The sequence below is a fragment of the Camellia sinensis genome, unplaced genomic scaffold (genome assembly GCF_055761805.1).
Source record: "Camellia sinensis isolate YWXY unplaced genomic scaffold, ASM5576180v1 Unanchor3, whole genome shotgun sequence".
Lineage (NCBI taxonomy): Eukaryota > Viridiplantae > Streptophyta > Magnoliopsida > Ericales > Theaceae > Camellia > Camellia sinensis.
Window position 1 is genome coordinate 15,892,293 of NW_028129178.1, and position 17,195 is coordinate 15,909,487.

The window sequence follows — 17,195 nt, forward strand, 5'->3', positions numbered from 1 at the left end:
ATTGGTCGCTCTTGAGGTGTTTGAGGTGTTCCCCGGAGATTCTACACGATTTTGGCCCCCGATAACCTATTTACAGGCTTAAATGTGAAAAAGTGCATTTTTTGACATTGTTTTCAAACCGGGAGTCCCGTGCTAGTTCTATAAGTTTTCACAAATTACATTGGTCCCTCCCGAAGTGTTCGAGGTGTTCTTTGGACCTTCTCGTGATTGTTTCACGATTTTGGCACCCGATGACCTATTTTCAAGCTTAAGTGTGAAAAAAGTGCCTTTCTCGACTTAGTTTTCAAACCAGAAGTCTTGTGCTAGTTCCGTAAGTTTCCACAACTTACATTGGTGCCTCCCGAGTTGTTTGTTGTGTTCCCTGGGCCTTTTCGTGACTGTTACACGATTTTGGCCCCTGATGGCCTATTTTAAAGCTTAAGTGTGAGAAAATTGCCTTTTTGGACTTAATTTTCAAATCGGGAGTCTCGTGCAAGTTCCGTAAGTTTTCACAACTTACATTGGTCACTCCCGATGTTTATTTTTTGAGGTGTTCCCCGGGCCTTCTCTTGACTGTTATACGATTTTGGCCTCCGATGGCCAATTTTCAACCTTAAGTGTGAAAAAAGTGCATTTTTTGACTTAGTTTTCAAACCGGAATCTCGTGCATTTTTTAACTATTAGAAACGTGCATGTTTTGAAACCAGGAGTCCCGTACCAGTTCCGTAAGTTTTCTCAACTTACATCGGTCCCTCCCGAGGTGTTTGAGGCGTTCCACGGGCCTACTCGTGACTGTTACACGATTTTGGTCCCCGATGGCCTATTTTGTAGCTTAAGTGTGAGAAAAATGTCTTTTTCAAATTAGTTTTCAAACCGGAAGTCCCGTGCTAGTTCCGTAAGTTTCCACAACTTACATTGGTCCCTCCCAAGTTGTCTGATGTGTTCCATGGGCCTTCTCGTGACTATTACACGATTCTGGCCCCCTGATGGCCAATTTTCAAGCTTAAGTGTGAGAAACGTGCCTTTTTCGGCTTAGTTTTCAAACCGGCAGTCCCGTGCTAGTTCTGTAAGTTTCAATAATATACATTGATCCCGACCAAGGTGTTCCCCGGGTGTTCTACTGAATGCTACACGATTTTGGCCCCGATGGCTTATTTCTAACCTTAAGTGTGAAAAAAGTGCATTTTTTGACTTAGTTTTCAAGCCGGGAGTCCTGTGCCAGTTCCGTAAGTTTGCACAACTTACATTGGTCCCTACCAAGGTGTTCGACGAGTTCCCCACGCCTTCTCGTGACCGTTACGCGATTTTGGCCCCCTGATGGCCTATTTTCGAACTTAAGTTTGAAAAAAGTGTCTTTTTCCACTTAGTTTTCAAACCGGGACTCCCGTGCTAGTTCTGTAAATTTCTACCACTTATATTCGTCCCTCTTGAGGTGTTTGAGGGGTTTCGCTAGGGTTCTCGTGACTGTTACACAATTTTGGCCCCTGATGGCCTATTTTCAAGATTAAGTGTGAAAAAAGTGCAATTTTTGACTTAGTTTTGAAACGAGGAGTCCCGCGCAAGTTCCGTAAATTTTCACAACCTGCATTGGTCCCCCCCGAGGTGTTTGAGGTGTTGCTTGGGCCTTCTCGTGACTGTTACACGAATTTGGCCACTGATGGTCTATATTCAAGCCTAAGTGTGAAAAAAAGTGCATTTTTTTGACTTAGATTTCAAACCGGAAGTCCCGTGCAAGTTCCGTAAGTTTCCACAACTTCTATTGGTCCTTCCCGAGGTGTTTGATGCGTTTCCTGGGCCTTCCCGTGACTGTTACACGATTTTGGCTCCCGATGTCCTATTTTTAAGCTTAAGTGTGAAAAAAGTGACTTTTCCGACATAGTTTTCAAACCGGGAGCCCCATGCTAGTTCGGTGAGTTCCCACAACTTACATTGGTCGCTCTCGAGGTGTGAGGTGTTCCCCGGGCCTTCTCGTGACTATTACACAATTTTGGCCCTCGATGGCCAATTTTCAGGATTAAGTGTGAAAAAAAGTGCCTTTTTTGGCTTCGTTTTCAAGTCGGGAGTCCCGTTGAAGTTCCGTAAGTTTCCACAACTTACAATGGTCTCTCCTGAGGTGTTTGAGGTATTCCTCGGACATTCTCGTGATTGCTACATTGTTTTCAAACCGGAAGTCCCGTGCTAATTCTGTAAGTTTTCACAACTTACATTGGTCCCTCCCAAGGTGTTCAAGGCGTTCATTGGGCCTTCTCGTGACTGTTACACGATTTTGGCACCCGATGGCCTATTTTCAAGCTTTAAGTATGAAAAAAGTGTCTTTCTCGACTTAGTTTTCAAACCGGAATTCTCGTGCTAGTTCCATAAGTTTCCACAACTTACATTGGTGCCTCCCGAGTTGTTTGATGTGTTCCTTGGGCCTTGTCATGACTGTTACACGATTTTGGCCCGCGATGGCCTATTTTCACAATTAAGTTTGAGAAAATTTCCTTTTTGGACTTATTTTTCAAATCGGGAGTCCCGTGCTAGTTCCTTTGAGGTGTTCCCCGGCCCTTCTCATGACTGTTACACGATTTTAGCCTCCGATGGCCTATTTTCAACCTTAAGTGTGAAAAAATTACATTTTTTGACTTAGTTTTCAAACCGGAATCTCGTGCCAGTTCCATAAGTTTCCACAATTTACATTGGTCCTTCCCAAGGTGTTTGAGGTATTCCCTGGGCCTTCTCGTGACTGTTACACGATTTTGGCCCCTAATGGACTATTTTCAACCTTAAGTGTGAAAAAGGTGTCTTTTTTGTCTTAGTTTTCAAACCGGGAGTCCCGTGCTAGTTCTGTAAGTTTCCACAACTTATATTGGTCCCTCTTGAGGTATTTGAGGTGTTCCCCACACCTACTCGAGACTGTTACACGATTTTGGCTCCCGATGGCCTATTCTCAAGCTTAAGTGTGAAAAAAATGCATCTTTTGACTTAGTTTTGAAACCGGGAGTCCCGTGCTAGTTTCGTAAGTTTCCACAACATACATTGGTCCCTTCCGAGGTGTTTGATGTGTTTCCTGTGCCTTCTCATGACTGTTACATGATGTGGGCCCCTGATAGCCAATTTTCAAGCTTAAATGCGAGAAAAGTGGCTTTTTGGACTTAGTTTTCAAACCGGAAGTTCCGGGGTAATTCCGTAAGTTTCCAAAACTTATATTGGTCCCTCCCGAGGTGTTTGAGGTGTTCCCCGGGACTTCTCCTGACTGTTAATCGATTTCGTTCCCTGATGGCCTATTTTCAAGGTTAAGTGTGAAAAAAAGTGTCTTTTTCGACTCAGTTTTCAAACCGAGAGTCCTGCGCCTGTTCTGTAAGTTTTCAAAACTTACATTAGTCCCTCTCGAGGCGTCTGAGGTGTTCCCCGGGGCTTCTCGTGACTGTTACAAAAATTTGGCCCCCGATGGCCTATTTTCAAATTTTAAGTGAAAAACATGCATTTTTTGACTTAGTTTTCAAACTGGGAGTCCCATGCTTGTTCTGTAACTTTCCACAACTTACATTGGTCCCTCTAGAGGTGTTTGAGGTGTTCCCCGAAAAGGCGCGCGCCTGTTATACGATTTTGGCCGCCGACGGCCTATTTTCAAGCTTAAGTGTGAAAAAAGTGGCTTTTTCGACTTAGTTTTCAAACCGGAAGTGTCGTGCTAGTTCCGTAAATTTCCACAACTTACATTAGTCCGTCCTAAGGTGTTTCATGTGTTCCCCGGGCCATCTCGTGACTGTTACACGATTTTGGCCCCCGATGCCTATTTTCAAGCTTAAGTGTGAAAAAAGTGCCTTTTTCGACTTAGTTTTCAAACCGGTAGTCCTATGCTAGTTCTGTAAGTTTCCACAACTTACATTGGTCCCCCTGGAGGTGTTCAAGGTATTCTCTGGGCTTTCTCGTGATTGTTACACAACTTTGGCGCCCAATGGCCTATTTTCATGATTAAGTGGGAAACAGTGCATTTTTTGACTTAATTTTCAAACCACGAGTCCCGTGCAAGTTCCGTAAGCTTTCACAACTTGCATTAGTCCATCCCGAGGTGTTTGCAGTGTTCCCCGGGCCTTCTCGTGATAGTTACCCGATTTTGGCCCCCGATGGCCTATTTACAAGCTTAAATGTGAAAAAAAGTGCATTTTTTGATATAGTTTTCAAACCAGGAGTCCCGTACTAGTTCCGTAAGTTTTCTCAACTTACATCGGTCCCTCCCGAGGTGTTTGAGGCGTTCCACGGGCCTACTCGTGACTGTTGCACGATTTTGGTCCCCGATGGCCTATTTTGTAGCTTAAGTGTGAGAAAAATGTCTTTTTCAAATTAGTTTTCAAACCGGAAGTCCCGTGCTAGTTCCGTAAGTTTCCACAACTTACATTGGTCCCTCCCAAGTTGTTTGATGTGTTCCATGGGCCTTCTCGTGACTATTACACGATTTTGGCCCCCTGATGGCCAATTTTCAAGCTTAAGTGTGAGAAACGTGCCTTTTTCGGCATAGTTTTCAAACCGGCAGTCCCGTGCTAGTTCTGTAAGTTTCAATAACATACATTGATCCCTCCCAAGGTGTTCCCCAGGTGTTCTACAGAATGATACACGATTTTGGCCCCCGATGGCTTATTTCTAACCTTAAGTGTGAAAAAAGTACATTTTTTGACTTAGTTTTCAAGCCGGGAGTCCTGTGCCAGTTCCGTAAGTTTGCACAACTTACATTGGTCCCTACCGAGGTGTTTGACGTGTTCCCCACGCCTTCTCGTGACCGTTACGCGATTTTGGCCACCTGATGGCCTATTTTCGAACTTAAGTTTGAAAAAAGTGTCTTTTTCCACTTAGTTTTCAAACCGGGACTCCCGTGCTAGTTCTGTAAATTTCTACCACTTATATTCGTCCCTCTTGAGGTGTTTGAGGGGTTTCGCTGGGGTTCTCGTGACTGTTACACAATTTTGGCCCCTGATGGCCTATTTTCAAGATTAAATGTGAAAAAAGTGCAAATTTTGACTTCGTTTTGAAACGAGGAGTCCCGCGCAAGTTCCGTAAATTTTCACAACCTGCATTGGTCCCCCCCCGAGGTGTTTGAGGTGTTGCTTGGGCCTTCTCGTGACTGTTACACGAATTTGGCCACTCATGGTCAATTTTCAAGCCTAAGTGTGTAAAAAAATGCATTTTTTTTACTCAGATTTCAAACCGGAAGTCCTGTGCTAGTTCCGTAAGCTTCCACAACTTCCATTGGTCCTTCCCGAGGTGTTTGATTCGTTTCCTGGGCCTTCCCGTGACTGTTACACGATTTTGGCTCCCGATGTCCTATTTTTAAGCTTAAGTGTGAAAAAAGTGACTTTTCCGACATAGTTTTCAAACCGGGAGCGCCATGCTAGTTCGGTGAGTTCCCACAACTTACACCGGTCGCTCTCGAGGTGTGAGGTGTTCCCCGGGCCTTCTCGTGACTTTTACACAATTTTGGCTCTCGATGGCCTATTTCCAGGATTAAGTGTGAAAAAAAGTGCATTTTTTGGTTTCGTTTTCAAGTCGGGAGTCCCGTTGAAGTTCCGTAAGTTTCCACAACTTACAATGGTCTCTCCTGAGGTGTTTGAGGTATTCCTCGGACATTCTCGTGATTGCTACATTGTTTTCAAACCGGAAGTCCCGTGCTAGTTCTGTAAGTTTTCACAACTTACATTGGTCCCTCCCAATGTGTTCAAGCCGTTCATTGGGCCTTCTCGTGACTGTTACACGATTTTGGCACCCGATGGCCTATTTTTAAGCTTAAATATGAAAAAAGTGTCTTTCTCGACTTAGTTTTCAAACTGGAAGTCTCGTGTTCCATAAGTTTCAACAACTTACATTGGTGCCTCCCGAGTTGTTTGATGTGTTCCTTGGGCCTTGTCGTGACTGTTACACGATTTTGGCCCGCGATGGCCTATTTTCACAATTAAGTTTGAGAAAATTGCCTTTTTGGACTTATTTTTCAAATCGGGAGTCCCGTGCTAGTTCCTTTAAGGTGTTCCCCGGCCCTTCTCATGACTGTTACACGATTTTAGCCTCCGATGGCCTATTTTCAACCTTAAGTGTGAAAAATTTACATTTTTTGGCTTAGTTTTCAAACCGGAATCTCGTGCCAGTTCCATAAGTTTCCAAACCTTACATTGGTCCTTCCCAAGGTGTTCGAGGTATTCCCTGGGCCTTCTCGTGACTGTTACACGATTTTGGCCCCTAATGGACTATTTTCAAGCTTAAGTGTGAATAATATGTCTTTTTTGTCTAAGTTTTCAAACCGGGAGTCCCGTGCTAGTTCTGTAAGTTTCCACAACTTACATTGGTCCCTCTTGAGGTATTTGAGGTGTTCCCCACACCTACTCGAGACTGTTACACGATTTTGGCTCTCGATGGCCTATTTTCAAGCTTAAGTGTGAAAAAAATGCATCTTTTGACTTAGTTTTGAAACCGGAAGTCCCGTGCTAGTTTCGTAAGTTTCCACAACTTACATTGGTCCCTTCCGAGGTGTTTGATGTGTTTCCTGTGCCTTCTCATGACTGTTACATGATGTTGGCCCCTGATAGCCAATTTTCAAGCTTAAATGCGAGAAAAGTGGAGAAAAGTGGCTCTTTCGACTTAGTTTTCAAACCGGAAGTTCCGGGGTAATTCCGTAACCCGAGGTGTTTGAGGTGTTCCCCGAGCCTTCTCGTGACTGTTAATCGATTTTGGCCATCGATGGCCTATTTTCAACCTTAAGTGTGAAAAAAGTGCTTGTTTTGGTTTAGTTTTCAAATCGGAGAGTCCAGTGGCAGTTTCATAAGTTTCCACAACTTACATTGGTATCTCCCGAGGTGTTTGAGGTGTTCCCCGGGACTTCTCCTGACTATTAATCGATTTCGTTCCCCGATGGCCTATTTTCAAGGTTAAGTGTGAAAAAAAGTGTCTTTTTCGACTCAGTTTTCAAACCGGGAGTCCTGCGCCTGTTCTGTAAGTTTTCAAAACTTACATTAGTCCCTCTCGAGGCGTCTGAGGTGTTCCTCAGGCCTTCTCGTGACTGTTACAAAAATTTGGCCCTCGATGGCCTATTTTCAAGCTTTAAGTGAAAAACATGCATTTTTTTACTTAGTTTTCAAACTGGGAGTCCCATGCTTGTTCTGTAACTTTCCACAACTTACATTGGTCCCTCTAGAGGTGTTTGAGGTGTTCCCCGGAAAGTCTCGCGCCTGTTATACGATTTTGGCCCCCGATGGCCTATTTTCAAGCTTAAGTGTGAAAAAAGTGGCTTTTTCGACTTAGTTTTCAAACCGGAAGTGTCGTGCTAGTTCCGTAAATTTCCACAAATTACATTGGTCCGTCCTAAGGTGTTCCATGTGTTCCCGGGGCCATCTCGTGACTGTTACACGATTTTGGCCCCCGATGCCTATTTTCAAGCTTAAGTGTGAAAAAAGTGCCTTTTTCGACTTAGTTTTCAAACCGGTAGTCCTGTGCTAGTTCTGTAAGTTTCCACAACTTACATTGGTCCCCCTGGAGGTGTTCAAGGTATTCTCTGGGCTTTCTCGTGATAGTTACACAACTTTGGCGCCCAATGGCCTATTTTCATAATTAAGTGGGAAACAGTGCATTTTTTGACTTAATTTTCAAACCACGAGTCCCGTCCAAGTTCCGTAAGCTTTCACAACTTGCATTAGTCCATCCCGAGGTGTTTGCAGTGTTCCCCTGGCCTTCTCGTGATAGTTACCCGATTTTGGCCCCCGATGGCCTATTTACAAGCTTAAATGTGAAAAAAAGTGCATTTTTTGATATAGTTTTCAAACCAGGAGTCCCGTACTAGTTCCGTAAGTTTTCTCAACTTACATCGGTCCCTCCCGAGGTGTTTGAGGCGTTCCACGGGCCTACTCGTGACTGTTGCACGATTTTGGTCCCCGATGGCCTATTTTGTAGCTTAAGTGTGAGAAAAATGTCTTTTTCAAATTAGTTTTCAAACCGGAAGTCCCGTGCTAGTTCCGTAAGTTTCCACAACTTACATTGGTCCCTCCCAAGTTGTCTGATGTGTTCCATGGGCCTTCTCGTGACTATTACACGATTTTGGCCCCCTGATGGCCAATTTTCAAGCTTAAGTGTGAGAAACGTGCCTTTTTCGGCTTAGTTTTCAAACCGGCAGTCCCGTGCTAGTTCTGTAAGTTTCAATAACATACATTGATCCCTCCCAAGGTGTTCCCCGGGTGTTCTACAGAATGCTACACGATTTTGGCCCCCGATGGCTTATTTCTAACCTTAAGTGTGAAAAAAGTGCATTTTTTGACTTAGTTTTCAAGCCGGGAGTCCTGTGCCAGTTCCGTAAGTTTACACAACTTACATTGGTCCCTACCGAGGTGTTTGACGTGTTCCCACGCCTTCTCGTGACCGTTACGCGATTTTGGCCCCCTGATGGCCTATTTTCGAACTTAAGTTTGAAAAAAGTGTCTTTTTCCACTTAGTTTTCAAACCGGGACTCCAGTGCTAGTTCTGTAAATTTCTACCACTTATATTCGTCCCTCTTGAGGTGTTTGAGGGGTTTCGCTAGGGTTCTCGTGACTGTTACACAATTTTGGCCCCTGATGGCCTATTTTCAAGATTAAATGTGAAAAAAGCGCAATTTGTGACTTAGTTTTGAAACGAGGAGTCCCGCGCAAGTTCCGTAAATTTTCACAACCTGCATTGGTCCCCCCCGAGGTGTTTGAGGTGTTGCTTGGGCCTTCTCGTGACTGTTACACGAATTTGGCCACTGATGGTCTATATTCAAGCCTAAGTGTGAAAAAAAGTGCATTTTTTTGACTTAGATTTCAAACCGGAAGTCCCGTGCTAGTTCCGTAAGTTTCCACAACTTCTATTGGTCCTTCCCGAGGTGTTTGATGCGTTTCCTGGGCCTTCCCGTGACTGTTACACGATTTTGGCTCCCGATGTCCTATTTTTAAGCTTAAGTGTGAAAAAAGTGACTTTTCCGACATAGTTTTCAAACCGGGAGCCCCATGCTAGTTCGGTGAGTTCCCACAACTTACATTGGTCGCTCTCGAGGTGTGAGGTGTTCCCCGGGCCTTCTCGTGACTGTTACACAATTTTGGCCCTCGATGGCCAATTTTCAGGATTAAGTGTGAAAAAAAGCGCATTTTTTGGCTTCGTTTTCAAGACGGTAGTCCCGCTGAAGTTCCGCAAGTTTCCACAAATTACAATGGTTTCTCCTGAGGTGTTTGAGGTATTCCTCGGACATTCTCGTGATTGCTACATTGTTTTCAAACCGGAAGTCCCGTGCTAATTCTGTAAGTTTTCACAACTTACATTGGTCCCTCCCAAGGTGTTCAAGGCGTTCATTGGGCCTTCTCGTGACTGTTACACGATTTTGGCACCCGATGGCCTATTTTCAAGCTTTAAGAATGAAAAAAGTGTCTTTCTCGACTTAGTTTTCAAACCGAAAATCTCGTGCTAGTTCCATAAGTTTCCACAACTTACATTGGTGCCTCCCGAGTTGTTTGATGTGTTCCTTGGGCCTTGTCGTGACTGTTACACGATTTTGGCCCGCGATGGCCTATTTTCACAATTAAGTTTGAGAAAATTTCCTTTTTGGACTTATTTTTCAAATCGGGAGTCCCGTGCTAGTTCCTTTGAGGTGTTCCCCGGCCCTTCTCATGACTGTTACACGATTTTAGCCTCCGATGGCCTATTTTCAACCTTAAGTGTGAAAAAATTACATTTTTTGACTTAGTTTTCAAACCGGAATCTCGTGCCAGTTCCATAAGTTTCCACAATTTACATTGGTCCTTCCCAAGGTGTTTGAGGTATTCCCTGGGCCTTCTCGTGACTGTTACACGATTTTGGCCCCTAATGGACTATTTTCAACCTTAAGTGTGAAAAAGGTGTCTTTTTTGTCTTAGTTTTCAAACCGGGAGTCCCGTTCTAGTTCTGTAAATTTCCACAACTTACATTGGTCCCTCTTGAGGTATTTGAGGTGTTCCCCACACCTACTCGAGACTGTTACACGATTTTGGCTCCCGATGGCCTATTCTCAAGCTTAAGTGTGAAAAAAATGCATCTTTTGACTTAGTTTTGAAACCGGGAGTCCCGTGCAAGTTTCATAAGTTTCCACAACATACATTGGTCCCTTCCGAGGTGTTTGATGTGTTTCCTGTGCCTTCTCATGACTGTTACATGATGTTGGCCCCTGATAGCCAATTTTCAAGCTTAAATGCGAGAAAAGTGGCTTTTTGGACTTAGTTTTCAAACCGAAAGTTCCGGGGTAATTCCGTAAGTTTCCAAAACTTATATTGGTCCCTCCCGAGGTGTTTGAGGTGTTCCCCAAGCCTTCTCGTGACTGTTAATCGATTTTGGCCATCGATGGCCTATTTTCAACCTTAAGTGTGAAAAAAGTGCTTGTTTTGGTTTAGTTTTCAAATCGGGGAGTCCAGTGGCAGTTTCATAAGTTTCCACAACTTACATTGGTCTCTCCCGAATAGTTTGAGGTGTTCCCCGGGACTTCTCCCGACTGTTAATCGATTTCGTTCCATGATGGCCTATTTTCAAGCTTAAGTGTGAAAAAAGTGCCTTTTTCGACTTAGTTTTCAAACCGGTAGTCTTGTGCTAGTTCTGTAAGTTTCCACAACTTACATTGGTCCCCCTGGAGGTGTTCAAGGTATTCTCTGGGCTTTCTCGTGATTATTACACAACTTTGGCGCCCAATGGCCTATTTTCATGATTTAGTGGGAAACAGTGCATTTTTTGACTTAATTTTCAAACCAGGAGTCCCGTGCAAATTCCGTAAGCTTTCACAACTTGCATTAGTCCATCCCGAGGTGTTTGCGGTGTTCCCCGGGCCTTCTCGTGATAGTTACCCGATTTTGGCCCCCGATGGCCTATTTACAAGCTTAAATGTGAAAAAAAGTGCACTTTTTGATATAGTTTTCAAACCAGGAGTCCCGTACTAGTTCCGTAAATTTTTTCAACTTACATCGGTCCCTCCCGAGGTGTTTGAGGCGTTCCACGGGCCTACTCGTGACTGTTGCACGATTTTGGTCCCCGATGGCCTATTTTGTAGCTTAAGTGAGAAAAATGTCTTTTTCAAATTAGTTTTCAAACCGGAAGTCCCGTGCTAGTTCCGTAAGTTTCCACAACTTACACTGGTCCCTCCCAAGTTATTTGATGTGTTCAATGGGCCTTCTCAAGACTATTACACGATTTTGGCCCCCTGATGGCCAATTTTCAAACTTAAGTGTGAAAAACGTGCCTTTTTCGGCTTAGTTTTATAACCGCCAGTCCCGTGCTAGTTCTGTAAGTTTCAACAACATACATTGATCCCTCCCAAGATGATCCCCAGGTGTCCTACTGAATGCTACACGATTTTGGCCCCCGATGACATATTTTTAACCTTAAGTGTGAAAAAAGCACATTTTTTGACTTAGATTTCAAACCGGGAGTCCTGTGCCAATTCCGTAAGTTTGCACAACTTACATTGGTCCCTACCGAGGTGTTTGACGTGTTCCTCACGCCTTCTCGTGACCGTTACGCGATTTTGGCCACCTGATGGCCTATTTTCGAACTTAAGTTTGAAAAAAGTGTCTTTTTCCACTTAGTTTTCAAACCGGGACTCCCGTGTTAGTTCTGTAAATTTCTACCACTTATATTCGTCCCTCTTGAGGTGTTTGAGGGGTTTCGCTGGGGTTCTCGTGACTGTTACACAATTTTGGCCCCTGATGGCCTATTTTCAAGATTAAATGTGAAAAAAGTGCAAATTTTGACTTCGTTTTGAAACGAGGAGTCCCGCGCAAGTTCCGTAAATTTTCACAACCTGCATTGGTCCCCCCCCGAGGTGTTTGAGGTGTTGCTTGGGCCTTCTCGTGACTGTTACACGAATTTGGCCACTCATGGTCAATTTTCAAGCCTAAGTGTGAAAAAAAATGCATTTTTTTTACTCAGATTTCAAACCGGAAGTCCCGTGCTAGTTCCGTAAGCTTCCACAACTTCCATTGGTCCTTCCCGAGGTGTTTGATTCGTTTCCTGGGCCTTCCCGTGACTGTTACACGAATTTTGGCTCCCGATGTCCTATTTTTAAGCTTAAGTGTGAAAAAAGTGACTTTTCCGACATAGTTTTCAAACCGGGAGCGCCATGCTAGTTCGGTGAGTTCCCACAACTTACATTGGTCGCTCTCGAGATGTGAGGTGTTCCCCGGGCCTTCTCGTGACTGTTACACAATTTTGGCCCTCGATGGCCAATTTTCAGGATTAAGTGTGAAAAAAAGTGCATTTCTTGGCTTCGTTTTCAAGTCGGGAGTCCCGTTGAAGTTCCGTAAGTTTCCACATCTTACAATGGTCTCTCCTGAGGTGTTTGAGGTATTCCTCGGACATTCTCGTGATTGCTACATTGTTTTCAAACCGGAAGTCCCGTGCTAGTTCTGTAAGTTTTCACAACTTACATTGGTCCCTCCCAAGGTGTTCAAGGCGACATTGGGCCTTCTCGTGACTGTTACACGATTTTGACACCCGATGGCCTATTTTCAAGCTTAAGTATGAAAAAAGTGTCTTTCTCGACTTAGTTTTCAAACCGGAAGTCTCGTGCTAGTTCCATAAGTTTCCACAACTTACATTGGTGCCTCCCGAGTTGTTTGATGTGTTCCTTGGGCCTTGTCCTGACTGTTACACGATTTTGGCCCGCGATGGCCTATTTTCACAATTAAGTTTGAGAAAATTTCCTTTTTGGACTTATTTTTCAAATCGGGAGTCCCGTGCTAGTTCCTTTGAGGTGTTCCCCGGCCCTTCTCATGACTGTTACACGATTTTAGCCTGCGATGGCCTATTTTCAACCTTAAGTGTGAAAAAATTACATTTTTTGACTTAGTTTTCAAACCGGAATCTCGTGCCAGTTCCATAAGTTTCCACAATTTACATTGGTCCTTCCCAAGGTGTTCAAGGTATTCCCTAGGCCTTCTCATGACTGTTACACGATTTTGGCCCCTAATAGACTATTTTCAAGCTTAAGTGAGAAAAAGGTGTCTTTTTTGTCTTAGTTTTCAAACCGGGAGTCCCGTGCTAGTTCCGTAAGTTTCCACAACTTCTATTGGTCCTTCGCAAGGTGTTTGAGGTATTCCCTGGAAAATCTCCATAAGACGACTGCATGGTATATGCTAAACCGCACAAAATGTTGGATGACAATAAAAAGCAAATGTAAAAATGAGGATATAGACACAGACACAGACACAGACAGGGGGGGGCACAACAATAAGAAATGACTACATTTCTCTAAAGCTATAAGTAGCACGAAGCATAGACAATATGAGGTGCTACATTTCTCTAGAGCTACAAGTAGGCATGAAGCATAGACAATATGAGGTGAAGGAGCACAGGATGGTTTAAGAGTAGCAACGAAGCCAAAAAATATTGTCAAGAAGGAATAACAGAAACTAAGTTATAGGTGCCTCAAAGACAGAAGAAAAACACAAAAAAAAAAATGAGAATTGAGACCATGAGAAAGGACATAGTTATTCTAACATTGAAAAAAATATATATGTACATATATATATATATGTGTGTGTGTGTGTGTGTGTGTACTCTAAGAACAACCACACGCAAGAGGAACCATGTTGCCAACCTCAACCCAAGTAACCATGATTAGTCTGAGTTCAGTACATTGGAGTATAAGAAACATCTGAACTATCAATAATACCAAAATGCTAGAAACACTTAAAAAAAAAATACCAACAGAGCGCTTGTACATAGGTCCCACCACTTGGTATGGGATTCACCAAATATTTTGTCTAGTTGGTACGCTTGTTAGTTGTCCTAACATTTTTGTCAATAATTAAGTGATAGAGATTATATGCTATAAACCATGGAACTATTCCTTGAAAATAAACCAAATATTACAAATAGCATGTGGAATACTTAATATAAGAACAGCGCTTCAGACCTCCAAATGACACGCTGCTTCCATATTGTCAATTGGAACAATTTAAAATTTTCCAAGTCAAACCACACTAGAACCAAGATAACTCCATTTGTGGCATTTGGTTAAAGTGGATCTACTTCAAATTAAACAAAAAGTTAGCTTTTTTCATAAAAACATCCAATCATGCCTCTTAGCTTATTGGTTGTTTTGGGCCCCCTGATACTTGCATTGAATTTATCAACAACAAAAAAACAATTTATCAACAAAAAAAAATTAAAAAAAATACTTGCATTGTAGTATATTAACTTTAAAACTTGGCCCCTGGCAAAAGTTATAATTCTATATGTGACCCAATTGTAGCACTTTTTAAACAACCTTTGCCTAACACATTCCCAGCTGATTTTGTCAGTGTACCTAAATAAGCACCTTCAAATAGGTCTAGCAACCCCAAACGGACCCTCAAAGACAGTTCTAGATAAAAAAATTCAAGTTTTGATACTTGTTGCCTGCTTATCTAATACCTGTGAACTCACATAACCCAACCATCTAAATAAGGGGAACCAACAGGTCAGTTATTCCCCTGAATCTTTCTATATACCAAATCCACATCGTTAATTTTCTTAAAGCATCAGATAGTTCTAGAATATAGCAAAAAGCAGACAATCATACATTGATAAAGAAAAAAACCATTTTGTAATGTAGTTCTGGTGTTTAAATTTGTAGCACATTTCTGATAACTTCAATTGTAAGGCATCTGTATTACATAAGGCTGCAGTCCTGAATTTTACTTCTGCCAAACTAGTTTCAATTGGTGCAGTAAAGCTTATCTAAAGGACCATCTAAAGTTGTGAAGCAAAGATTTTGTCACATGACATATATGAAACTACATCAATCATCCTCAATACAAATTATCGTGACAAACATATATACATATTCCACTAATTGGGACAGAAGTGGGTGTACTTTAAAGGGGACGACTGGTTTAGTGGTTTTAAATGCAGGCCTAATAACCTTCAAGTAGTGAGTGTGAATACAAGGCAGCTACTTTGTACATAATGATTAAAGGTCAGCTCTATACCTAGAACCCCATTAATAGGAACTAAACTATGTGTATTTCTATATATAAATATATATATATATATATATACCTTTATTGATCCCTTCATTATAAGATCAAAATCAAAACTCAAGAGAATTGCTTACCCCTTCTAACACCAATTTGATCCAAGAATGGCCCAGATTGCCTAACTAAATATGCCAAAAGTTCTGGTACATCGAGCGGTGGAACTTCCTACATCAGATATATAAGAAAAGCAGAAGAAAAGAAAACATTCAGCATAGTGTATTATATAGATTGTAGGAAACTAGAATCATCAATATATCCAATCTATGACAAATGTCAATCAATCCTAAGGAACAAACATACTACACCACCACATATGAAATTTTGACTATGCCTATTGGTCTATAATTAAACCTAAGCCTGAGGTTTAGGCATCTACGTACGTGAGATGTTAGAATGTGATAAATATTGCAACATGAAACACATATCAAGGACACAATGGCGTGTCAATATCCATTACAAAATGGTGTTGAACACAACCACCTTTGATAAAAGAAGAAGACGAAGAAGAAAAATGGCATTTATGTCCAATACAAACACCATATTGCAAAAAAATTTGTTTTCCCTGAAGAATGAAACACAATGCTAGCCTTTCAGTCTGCACAACTACAGCAGCATGAACTCCAACAGGACATGACCCTCCCAATTGATGAGTACAACCACATATCATCCAACTAACAACTCAAACATAGGATGTAGGAAAAGGATTACAATAAACGTTGGAATCATAAGATTCATATTATTGACGGCTGAGAAAACAACTTCCAGTCAACAGTGCTTATATGACTATTACGTCATTGTTGAAACAACTCTCCATTTTTTAGAGAATAAATAAATATATATTAAATAAAATTCAATATTTTATCTCCTTTTCTTCCCCTAGTGCCTTCAGAAAGAAAATATAGATTATAGACTCAAAAAAAAAAAGTTCTAAAAAAATTAACACATTAACGAATGATACATGAAGAGGAGTAGTTCAATACTAACCTTTGAATCAGTTGGGTCCTTGCAGATTGCTTTCTGCAAAATAAATAATTGGGTAACAGATTAATAACGAACATATGAATCCAGCTTGCAATTCTAACGTAAAATGAAAAATAAGTAGATATGCATCAATTACTAACAAAGATAATGATCAGGAAATTCTATCATCTAGAAACAAGTTTATACATTATTACCAAGCATTCACTTCCTATATTGGAATGAATCAAAACACATGTTATAGTTAGCAGCAACATTCGCACTAATCTTATGTTTATGGCCTTCCTTTTAATGAAAAAATGTTTATGCCTTAGGACATAACTAGTTCCTTGCATACCTTCAATGGACATGGTATGCCACTTGATGCATAAATGTTGATCCCAAATAATAGCCAGCCTCGAAAGAACATAACAAGAGTACAAGACTGACAATGTATGAAACTTAATAGTCAAAACTACTGCATTTACTGCCATGCCAAAAAATCTCAATTCAAATTATAATGGATCTACAATGTTGACTTTCAGAAAACAACTAGTTGCGTCTCTCAAAAACGGAAGGAGTGATAAGAGTAGTAAAAACATTTTTACGCAGTTTGAACAGGGTGACAAGAGAAGTAAAAACATTTTTACGTAGTTTAATTTAAACAGGAAGATCCAACCTTGTGAGATCATTCCCTGTTGAATAAACCATGTTGGGAACTTTTAGAGATGCATACTTAGGTGATATACGTCCCAATGTCCCGTATTACCTTGCATGGACCAAGGATGGAAGAATAAACAGCAATCTACAACTTTAAGAAGATCATTTTTTATTGAAAATCGTAAAAGGCAATGAGTCTCATGAAGAGCCAACAAAAAATATACATAGTTTTGTAAATAAGAAAAATCCAAAAGAGCTTCAACAGGGTGCAAACCGGAGTACATGCAGAGAAGCAAAAATGACACAAAAAATATCTTTAGAATTGACCAAAAAAGTCCAATGATTGCAGCAAACCCCTATAGGCCACAAAAATAAACTGCTTAAAAGAAGGGAAAAAAATGCTTCCATGGTCACAAACACCTCACTCCTTGAAATGAAGTCCTATACCTCTCCTTCCGTAGACAACAAAAGAGGCATTAAGGACACACTTCTTAAACTACATCCTCACTTGCTCACTCTAGACCAGCAACTGGAGTCCAACAACTCTTAACACAAACTTTGGCATAAAACACGCCATCTAACAGAGGCAAAATGTAG

At 41.6% G+C, this 17,195-nt stretch overlaps 1 protein-coding gene across 1 annotated transcript in view; it reads right to left on the reverse strand.

Annotated features, from left to right (window-relative positions):
* LOC145816188 (uncharacterized) overlaps window positions 1-17,195 on the reverse strand; it is a 49,257-nt gene that overhangs the window by 21,027 nt on the left and 11,035 nt on the right. The window contains exons 2-3 of the mRNA XM_082912484.1: window positions 15,966-15,998; window positions 15,059-15,146 (exon numbers count right to left, since the gene is read on the reverse strand). Coding sequence (XP_082768610.1) covers window positions 15,059-15,146; window positions 15,966-15,998 — 121 coding nt within the window. The remainder of the gene's footprint in view (window positions 1-15,058; window positions 15,147-15,965; window positions 15,999-17,195) is intronic.